Raw genomic sequence first — 12500 nt, 5'->3', positions numbered from 1 at the left:
GCTCAGGTCAGCATCACTCCTCACACACTCACACACACTCACACACTCACACTCACACTCACACACTCACACCTGACACACTCACACACTCACACTCACACTCACACACTCACACCTGACACACTCACACACTCCTGTCTGTTCATGTGACGTCAGGTCAGCATCACTCCTCACACCTGACACACTCACACACTCACACACTCACACACTCCTGTCTGATCACGTGATGTCAGGTCAGCATCACTCCTCACACCTGACACACTCACACACTCACACACTCACACACTCCTGTCTGATCACGTGATGTCAGGTCAGCATCACTCCTCACACCTGACACACTCACACACTCACACACTCACACACTCCTGTCTGATCACGTGATGTCAGGTCAGCATCACTCCTCACACCTGACACACTCACACACTCACACACTCCTGTCTGATCACGTGATGTCAGGTCAGCATCACTCCTCACACCTGACACACTCACACACTCACACACACTCCTGTCTGATCACGTGACGTCAGGTCAGCATCACTCCTCACACCTGACACACTCACACACTCACACACTCACACACTCCTGTCTGATCACGTGATGTCAGGTCAGCATCACTCCTCATACCTGACACACTCACACACTCACACACTCCTGTCTGATCACGTGATGTCAGGTCAGCATCACTCCTCACACCTGACACACTCACACACTCACACACACTCCTGTCTGATCACGTGATGTCAGGTCAGCATCACTCCTCACACCTGAAACACTCACACACTCACACACTCACACACTCCTGTCTGATCACGTGATGTCAGGTCAGCATCACTCCTCACACCTGACACACTCACACACTCACACACTCCTGTCTGATCACGTGACGTCAGGTCAGCATCACTCCTCACACCTGAAACACTCACACACTCACACACTCACACACTCCTGTCTGATCACATGATGTCAGGTCAGCATCACTCCTCACACCTGACACACTCACACACTCACACACTCACACACTCCTGTCTGATCACGTGATGTCAGGTCAGCATCACTCCTCACACCTGACACACTCACACACTCACACACTCCTGTCTGATCACGTGACGTCAGGTCAGCATCACTCCTCACACCTGACACACTCACACACTCACACACTCACACACTCCTGTCTGATCACATGATGTCAGGTCAGCATCACTTCTCACACCTGACACACTCACACACTCACACACACTCCTGTCTGATCACGTGATGTCAGGTCAGCATCACTCCTCATACCTGACACACTCACACACTCACACACTCCTGTCTGATCACATGATGTCAGGTCAGCATCACTCCTCATACCTGACACACTCACACACTCACACACTCACACACACTCCTGTCTGATCACATGATGTCAGGTCAGCATCACTCCTCATACCTGACACACTCACACACTCACACACTCCTGTCTGATCACATGATGTCAGGTCAGCATCACTCCTCATACCTGACACACTCACACACTCACACACACACACACACTCCTGTCTGATCACATGATGTCAGGTCAGCATCACTCCTCATACCTGACACACTCACACACTCACACACTCCTGTCTGATCACATGATGTCAGGTCAGCATCACTCCTCATACCTGACACACTCACACACTCACACACTCACACCTGACACACTCACACACTCACACCTGACACACTCACACACTCACACACTCACACCTGACACACTCACACACTCACACACTCACACCTGACACACTCACACCTGACACACTCACACACTCACACACTCACACACTCACACACTCCTGTCTGATCACGTGATGTCAGGTCAGCATCACTCCTCACACCTAACACACTCACACACTCACACACTCCTGTCTGATCATGTGACGTCAGGTCAGAATCACTCCTCACACCTGACACACTCACACACTCCTGTCTGATCACATGATGTCAGGTCAGCATCACTCCTCACACCTGACACACTCACACACTCACACCTGACACACTCACACACTCACACACTCACACACTCACACCTGACACACTCACACACTCACACACTCCTGTCTGATCACATGATGTCAGGTCAGCATCACTCCTCACACCTGACACACCTGACACACTCACACCTGACACACTCACACACTCACACACTCACACACTCACACCTGACACACTCACACACTCCTGTCTGATCACATGATGTCAGGTCAGCATCACTCCTCACACCTGACACACTCACACACTCACACACTCACACCTAACACACTCACACACTCACACACTCCTGTCTGATCATGTGACGTCAGGTCAGCATCACTTCTCATACCTGACACACTCACACACTCACACACTCCTGTCTGATCATGTGACGTCAGGTCAGCATCACTCCTCATACCTGACACACTCACACACTCACACACTCCTGTCTGATCACATGATGTCAGGTCAGCATCACTCCTCACACCTGACACACTCACACACTCACACCTGACACACTCACACACTCACACCTGACACACTCACACACTCACACACTCACACCTGACACACTCACACCTGACACACTCACACACTCACACCTGACACACTCACACACTCACACACTCACACACTCCTGTCTGATCATGTGATATCAGGTCAGCATCACTCCTCACACCTGACACACTCACACACTCACACACACTCCTGTCTGATCATGTGACGTCAGGTCAGCATCACTCCTCACACCTGACACACTCACACACTCACACACTCACACACTCACACCTGACACACTCACACACTCACACACTCACACCTGACACACTCACACACTCACACACTCACACCTGACACACTCACACCTGACACACTCACACACTCACACACACACTCCTGTCTGATCATGTGACGTCAGGTCAGCATCACTCCTCACACCTGACACACTCACACACTCACACCTGACACACTCACACACTCACACACACACTCACACACTCACACCTGACACACTCACACACTCACACACTCACACCTGACACACTCACACCTGACACACTCACACACTCCTGTCTGATCATGTGATGTCAGGTCAGCATCACTCCTCATACCTGACACACACACACACTCACACACTCACACCTGACACACTCACACACTCACACCTGACACACTCACACACTCACACACACACACACACACACACACACTGACACTCACACACTCACACACACACACACACACACACACACACACACTGACACTCACACACACACACACTCACACACTCACACACACAAACACACACACACACTCCTGTCTGATCATGTGATGTCAGGTCAGCATCACTCCTCACACCTGACACATCACACACTCACACTCACACTCACACACTGACACACTCACACACTCACACACTCACACACTCACACCTGACACACTCACACCTGACACACACACACACACACACACACTCCTGTCTGATCCTGATGTCCTCTGCAGACTGTGGGGGGGGGCAGGAGCAGTGGCCCTGTGGGAAGCCCTGTCCGCGCTCCTGCTCTGACCTGCACGGGGACACGGAGTGTGTGGATGCGGCGGGATGCAGCCGGACCTGCGGATGTCCCGGAGACACACTCCTGCAGGACGGGGTGTGTGTGGAGCGAGAGCTGTGCCGCTGTAAATTCCACAACATCAGCGCAGGTGTGCACACGACACACACACCACTGCTCTATAATCTATATTTGATTTAGTTTTGTTATGTTTTACGTTTTAATTTTCATTTTCATTTTATGTTTTATTCAATTTTCGTTTTATTCATTTTTTGTGTTTTAGTTGTTTTGTTCGTTTTATTCATTTATTTATTTAGTTTTTGCTAGTTTTATTTCAGTTTTAGTATTTCACGTTTTATTTTACTTCTGTTGTATTTCTGTAAATGGTTTATTTAGTTTTTTTTGTTCCATTTTTTAGCTTTAGATAAAGTTTTAATCTTTTTTGTGTGTGTGCTTTAGATTTTTAATAATTAAAAAAAAATAATAATATGTCCATTTAGGTTTTATAAATTTTTAAATGAAATAAGTTTTAATATTATATTTTATTTCTGTTAATTATTTGAATTATTGTATTTTTTGTGGTATTTTATTTTTAGTTATTGTCAATGTTTTTATTTCAACGTTTTAGTCATTTTATATTATTATAAAAAAATGACGTCGATTTAGTTTTTAATCATTTTTATTTAAGTTGTAGTAATTTTAGTTCTTCAACTTAAACTAAACTAATTGTTTGTTTTTATTTTAGTTTTTTTTAAATATATCTTTTTACTTCAGTTTTATTTTATTTCTGCTGTTTTCCAGTTAATTTATTTAAATTATAGTTAACGTTTCAGTAATTTCTTTTTGTTTTTTTATTATAATAAATTTTTTACTACGTATATACATTTATTAATTTTAGTACTTTAACTTAAAATAAACCAAAATGAGAAATTTTGCCTTTGCAAATAACTAAAATTCTTTTTTATATCATATTTTATTTTTGTTAATTATTTTAATTAATATAAATATTTTATTTTATATGTAGTAATAATATAATAATAATATATAATAATATAATTAATAATATATTTTATTTATAATGTATTTAATTTGACTTTCATCATTTTGTTGTGTTTTAATTAATTTATTAGTTTTTTTAATTATGTCTATATAGTTTTAATATTAATTATAGTCATTCCAACTAAAAAAGTATACTTTTTTTGAACTATTTAATATGTTTGTATATATTTTATGTTGTTTCTGTTAACATTTAATTGATTTTATTGATTAAATAACTCAAAACTGAACCCTCAAATGAATATCCAGCTGTAAATGAGCCTCTGAAATGCCCCTCTCTCTCCTGACAGCTGGACTGGACACTGGCAATGCCTCCTGGGAGTGGCCGGGATCATCCGACTGGCAGCAGCTTCACCCAGGAGAGACCATCACCAGTGGCTGTCTGAACTGGTATCACATCACATGTGTGTGTTAGTGGTTGAGTGAGAGAAGCCTCTGGGCCCTGACACAGATCTGTCCCTCTGACCCAGCTCATGTGAAGCGGGCGTCCTGCAGTGTGACTCACTTCCTGGATGCTCTGTGGACGGCAGCTGGAGCCAATGGGCTCCCTGGACAGACTGCTCCGCCCAGTGTGGAGGCGGGGCTAAGGAGCGGGCGCGTCAGTGTGATAACCCCGCCCCTCAGAGCGGCGGCAGAGAGTGCTCGGGCTCCGGCCGGCAAAAGAGAGTGTGTAACGCTCACAACTGCACAGGTCAGAGCGACGGATGCTTCACATCTATTGTTGTTTTGAGAATCTGTGTTTCCTCATGTGCGCTGGCTCTTGTACAGAGGTGGACAAACTACACAACTCCATTACTCGAGTGAAAGTAAAAGTGCTACTGGTCAAATATTACTCTGTTACAAGTGAAAGTTGTTAAAAACTATTTTTACTTAAAGGGTTAGTTCTCCCAAAAATGAAAATTCTGTCATTAATTCCTCACCCTCATGTGGTTGGACACCCGTCAGACCTCCGTTCATCTTCAGACACAAATGAAGATATTTTAGTGTAAATCTGATGCTGAGAAAGGCTTCAGATAGGCCTCCATTGGCATTCAGTATATTTACACTCACAAGACCCATAAAAGGCACTAAAAACGTCGTTATAAAGTCCATCTCACCACAGCGACTCTACAATAATTTTACGAAGCGAAGACAATAGTTTTTGTGCGAAAAAAAAAAAAATCTAAATAACACCTTTATCCAGCTTGTTCTTGTCTTCCGTGTGTGTCTCCACGACGCATGCGTGAGAATATGACGCAGATCCGGCGTTCGGGAATCCATGAAATGCTCACTTTAGCCCCATTTTGAGAACTACACCGAGACCTAAAGCACGATCAGTGTAGAATTCAACAGCTGAGATACGCGCGTCTTCCTCTGCTTGAGAACAAATCTCTTCTGGGTCATGTGTCCGAACGCCGGATCTGCTCATATTCTCACGCATGCGTCGTGGAGACACACACGGAAGACAAGAACAAGCTGGATAAAGGTGTTATTTAGATTTTTTTTTGCGCACAAAAACTTTTGTCGTTGCAACGTAAAATTATTGTAGAGTCACTGTGGTGAGATGGACTTTGTAACGGCGTTTTTAGTGCCTTTTATGGGTCTTGTGAGTGTAAATGTACTGAATGCCAATGGAGGCCTATCTGAAGCCTTTCTCAGCATCAGCTTTACACTAAAATATCTTCATTTGTGTCTGAAGATGAACGGAGGTCTGACGGGTGTCCAACCACATGAGGGTGAGGAATTAATGACAGAATTTTCATTTTTGGGTGAACTAACCCTTTAAGTAAAAGCACAGAAGTACTTGCTTTTAAAAGTACTTAAGTATCAAAAGTAAATTTCCTTTTTTATGTCAATGCATTATTTTATTATTGTTGCATTGTTGTATAAATGCACATTATGCCATGGTGGTTTAAGCCAGTCAGTGATGCTCCATCCGACATGCTAGCATACGACCACCTTGAACTAATTTAAATACTTAAAAGCTTTTTACAAAGCTGCTGTCACTTTAAGGCAGAATGCACAAATCCAACACACTGATACACATCCGATATTCCCCCAACTGTTTACGTTCACTTAAGACATAATCAACTTTGTTTACGTGAATACTTTCCAAAATGAAAATGTTGACATTTTGTGTGTATTGGTCTGATTAAGTATGAAAAAAACACAAAAGAAAGCTCTCAGTCCTCGTGCTCTGGCATCTCAGAGGCACAAAAACCAGACTGAACTGAGCTCTTTCATCAGGCTTTTCCAGATTCATCCATATGTCTAAGCTTCTCCCAGACATTTACACTTTGCAAAACAAAACAAAAACTTTTAAAGAAGAAAAAAAATAATCCACTGACTTGCAAAGCTGCTACAGAAACGACTTTTGACTTCGAGGACCTTGATAGAAATGTAGTGGAGTAAAAAGTACGATATTTGTCTTTCAAGTCTAGTGAAGTTGAAGTAAAAGTTTCCCTAAAAAATAATACTTCAGTAAAGTCCAGTACTCAAGTAAATGTCCTTCGTTACTGTCCACCTCTGCTCTTGTAGATTCCGGCCCCTGGTTGGACTGGTTGGACTGGTCAGTGTGGTCAGCCTGCACCGTCAGCTGTGGTGGAGGATCTCAGAGCCGCAGCCGCTCCTGCCGGACGCCGCCCTGCTCCGGAATGAGACGCCAGAGGAGCAAGACCTGCAACACACAAGTGTGTCTGGGTACGTCCAGAGCCCGTTTCACATCCCAGAACATCTGCTGAACTATTTCCACCAAAATAAATGATGTTTAGGACCATTAAGATGAGTGTGATCAGGGCTTAAGGAAAGATAGATAGATGAAAAATAAACCATCATATTCTGGTCAGTGTGATTTGAGCGTAAGACAAAAATGATCAAATAAATAATGCAAAATTCAGAAAACAAAGCATTTTTAGCACCATTACGATGGTCAGTGTATCGGGGCTAAATAACAAAATAATAAGACAACATAATTTTTGCAATACTGCAAAATAAAATAATGCAAAATTAAGAAAATGATAAGAGTATTGGGGCTTTAAATAAAATAAATAAAATAAAATGCAATAAAATAAAAGAATGCAAAATTAAATTAAATAAATAATGCAAAATAAAATAAAATAAATATTGCAAAATGCAATTAAATTAAATTAAATTAAATTAAATTAAATTAAATTAAATTAAATTAAATTAAATTAAATTAAATTAAATTAAATTAAATTAAATTAAATTAAATTAAATTAAATTAAATTAAATTAAATTAAATTAAATTAAATTAAATTAAATTAAATAAATATTGCAAAATCCAATGCAATAAAATCCAATAAAATAAAATAAATAATGCAAAATAAAATAAATAAATAATGCAAAATGCAATGCAATAAAATTAAATCAAAATTAAATAAAATAAAATAAAATAGATAATGCAAAATAAAGAAAATAAAGCATATGTAATGCAAAATATACAAAAAGTACAAAATAAAGATAATAAAGCCTATTTTTCAGAACCATTATATTGGCCAGTGTATTTGGGGTGTAATCCATAAATAAACAAAATAAATAAATATCTCATTCATATTTCTTGGTATACTGAACCGCTGAGCCTGCACACACACACGACTATAACCCCAGCCGGATGGAGGATTGGCAGATATCAGACGTGCTTTAATGACTTCTTCATTCTTAAGCTCACGGACTCCAGGTCCTTCATGAAACGGGTTTGTTCCCTGAAAGCCTTTCTCCTGATCTTTGAAATGAGCTGAAGACGTGAGAGCTTCAGGAAATATCCCAGATTTATCCTGAGCAGGAAGTGCTCTCAATCAGGCAGTTTTGTGGATCTCCGAGCTCCAGTCAAGGTTAATGCAGCGAAACCACACCGGCCTCATTTAAAAGTGAAATGTCCCAGCATGCCCGTGACCTTCCCTCCAAATCCCTGCAAATTCACATCACACATTTCTAGAGATTTCTTATGGGAAAAGTTCCTGCCCTTGAGCCGATTCTGAAAGACTTGTGTATTTATTTACATATTTACATATTTTTGAAACGTTGAATTATGTAATGACTTTCAGCCTAAATGTACTTTTTTCTCCACTTCAGCAGCTTTACACACACCAAACTTAACACACACCAAACTTAACACACACCAGACTCAACACACACCAGACTCAACACACACCAAACTTAACACACACCAGACTTAACACACACCAAACTTAACACACACCAGACTCAACACACACCAAACTTAACACACACCAAACTTAACACACACCAAACTTAACACACACCAAACTTAACACACACCAGACTCATCACACACCAAACTTAACACACACCAAACTTAACACACACCAGACTCAACACACACCAAACTTAACACACACCAGACTTAACACACCCCAGACTTAACACGCACCAAACTTAACACACACCAGACTTGACACACACCAAACTCACACCAGCAGCTTTACACACACCAGACTTAACACACACCAAATACACACCAGCAGCTTTACACACACCAAACTTAACACACACCAAATACACACCAGCAGCTTTACACACACCAAACTTAACACACACCAAATACACACCAGCAGCTTTACACACACCAAACTTAACACACACCAAACTCACACCAGCAGCTTTACACACACCAAACTTAACACACACCAAACTCACACCAGCAGCTTTACACACACCAAACTTAACACACACCAAACTCACACCAGCAGCTTTACACACACCAAACGTAACACACACCAAACTCACACCAGCAGCTTTACACACACCAAACTTAACACACACCAAACTTAACGCACACCAAACACGCACCAGCAGCTTTACACACACCAAACTTAACACACACCAAACACACACCAGCAGCTTTACACACACCAAACACACACCAGCAGCTTTACACACACCAAACTTAACACACACCAAACTCACACCAGCAGCTTTACACACACCAAACTTAACGCACACCAAACACACACCAGCAGCTTTACACACACCAAACTTAACGCACACCAAACACGCACCAGCAGCTTTACACACACCAAACTTAACACACACCAAACTTAACACACACCAAACACACACCAGCAGCTTTACACACACCAAACTTAACACACACCAAACACACACCAGCAGCTTTACACACACCAAACTTAACACACACCAAACACACACCAGCAGCTTTACACACACCAAACTTAACACACACCAAACACGCACCAGCAGCTTTACACACACCAAACTTAACACACACCAAACACACACCAGCAGCTTTACACACACCAAACTTAACACACACCAAACTTAACACACACCAAACACACACCAGCAGCTTTACACACACCAAACTTAACACACACCAAACTTAACACACACCAAACACACACCTAACTCACACCAGCAGCTTTACACACACCAAACTTAACGCACACCAAAACACACACCGGCAGCTTTACACACACCAAACTTAACGCACACCAAACACACACCGGCAGCTTTACACACACCAAACTTAACACACACCAAACACACACCAGCAGCTTTACACACACCAAACTTAACACACACCAAACTCACACCAGCAGCTTTACACACACCAAACTTAACACACACCAAACACACACCAGCAGCTTTACACACACCAAACTTAACACACACCAAACTCACACCAGCAGCTTTACACACACCAAACTTAACACACACCAAACTCACACCAGCAGCTTTACACACACCAAACTTAACACACACCAAACACACACCAGCAGCTTTACACACACCAAACTTAACACACACCAAACTCACACCAGCAGCTTTACACACACCAAACTTAACACACACCAAACTCACACCAGCAGCTTTACACACACCAAACTTAACACACACCAAACACACACCAGCAGCTTTACACACACCAAACTTAACACACACCAAACTTAACGCACACCAAACACGCACCAGCAGCTTTACACACACCAAACTTAACACACACCAAACACACACCAGCAGCTTTACACACACCAAACACACACCAGCATCTTTACACACACCAAACTTAACACACACCAAACTCACACCAGCAGCTTTACACACACCAAACTTAACGCACACCAAACACGCACCAGCAGCTTTACACACACCAAACTTAACACACACCAAACTTAACACACACCAAACACACACCAGCAGCTTTACACACACCAAACTTAACACACACCAAACACACACCAGCAGCTTTACACACACCAAACTTAACACACACCAAACACACACCAGCATCTTTACACACACCAAACTTAACGCACACCAAACAGACACCAGCAGCTTTACACACACCAAACTTAACGCACACCAAACACACACCGGCAGCTTTACACACACCAAACTTAACACACACCAAACACACACCAGCAGCTTTACACACACCAAACTTAACACACACCAAACACACACCAGCAGCTTTACACACACCAAACTTAACACACACCAAACACACACCAGCAGCTTTACACACACCAAACGTAACACACACCAAACACACACCAGCATCTTTACACACACCAAACTTAACGCACACCAAACACACACCAGCAGCTTTACACACACCAAACTTAACGCACACCAAACACGCACCAGCAGCTTTACACACACCAAACTTAACACACACCAAACTTAACACACACCAAACACACACCAGCAGCTTTACACACACCAAACTTAACACACACCAAACACACACCAGCAGCTTTACACACACCAAACTTAACACACACCAAACACACACCAGCAGCTTTACACACACCAAACTTAACACACACCAAACACGCACCAGCAGCTTTACACACACCAAACTTAACACACACCAAACACACACCAGCAGCTTTACACACACCAAACTTAACACACACCAAACACACACCAGCAGCTTTACACACACCAAACTTAACACACACCAAACTTAACACACACCAAACACACACCTAACTCACACCAGCAGCTTTACACACACCAAACTTAACACACACCAAACACACACCAGCAGCTTTACACACACCAAACTAAACGCACACCAAAACACACACCGGCAGCTTTACACACACCAAACTTAACGCACACCAAACACACACCGGCAGCTTTACACACACCAAACTTAACACACACCAAACACACACCAGCAGCTTTACACACACCAAACTTAACACAGACCAAACTCACACCAGCAGCTTTACACACACCAAACTTAACACACACCAAACACACACCAGCAGCTTTACACACACCAAACTTAACACACACCAAACTCACACCAGCAGCTTTACACACACCAAACTTAACACACACCAAACTCACACCAGCAGCTTTACACACACCAAACTTAACAAACACCAAACACACACCAGCAGCTTTACACACACCAAACTTAACACACACCAAACTCACACCAGCAGCTTTACACACACCAAACTTAACACACACCAAACACACACCGGCAGCTTTACACACACCAAACTTAACACACACCAAACTTAACACACACCAAACTCACACCAGCAGCTTTACACACACCAAACTTAACAAACACCAAACACACACCAGCAGCTTTACACACACCAAACTTAACGCACACCAAACACACACCAGCAGCTTTACACACACCAAACTTAACGCACACCAAACACACACCGGCAGCTTTACACACACCAAACTTAACGCACACCAAACACACACCAGCAGCTTTACACACACCAAACTTAACGCACACCAAATACACACCAGCAGCTTTACACACACCAAACTCACACCAGCAGCTTTACACACACCAAACTTAACACACACCAAATACACACCAGCAGCTTTACACACACCAAACTCACACCAGCAGCTTTACACACACCAAACTTAACA

At 42.5% G+C, this 12500-nt stretch overlaps 1 protein-coding gene across 1 annotated transcript in view; it reads left to right on the top strand.

Annotated features, from left to right (window-relative positions):
• sspo (SCO-spondin) overlaps window positions 1–12500 on the top strand; it is a gene marked incomplete at both ends in the record, with an annotated part of 194732 nt that overhangs the window by 115645 nt on the left and 66587 nt on the right. The window contains 5 exon segments of the mRNA XM_079806852.1: window positions 1–6; window positions 3502–3699; window positions 4895–4994; window positions 5075–5295; window positions 7122–7283. The exon segment at window positions 1–6 is cut by the window's left edge and continues 165 nt beyond it. Of these exon segments, the coding sequence (XP_079662978.1) occupies window positions 1–6; window positions 3502–3699; window positions 4895–4994; window positions 5075–5295; window positions 7122–7283 (687 nt within the window).

This window comes from Gobio gobio, assembly GCF_949357685.1.
Source record: "Gobio gobio genome assembly, chromosome: 23".
Lineage (NCBI taxonomy): Eukaryota > Metazoa > Chordata > Actinopteri > Cypriniformes > Gobionidae > Gobio > Gobio gobio.
This window is presented reverse-complemented; position numbering and strand designations above follow the sequence as displayed.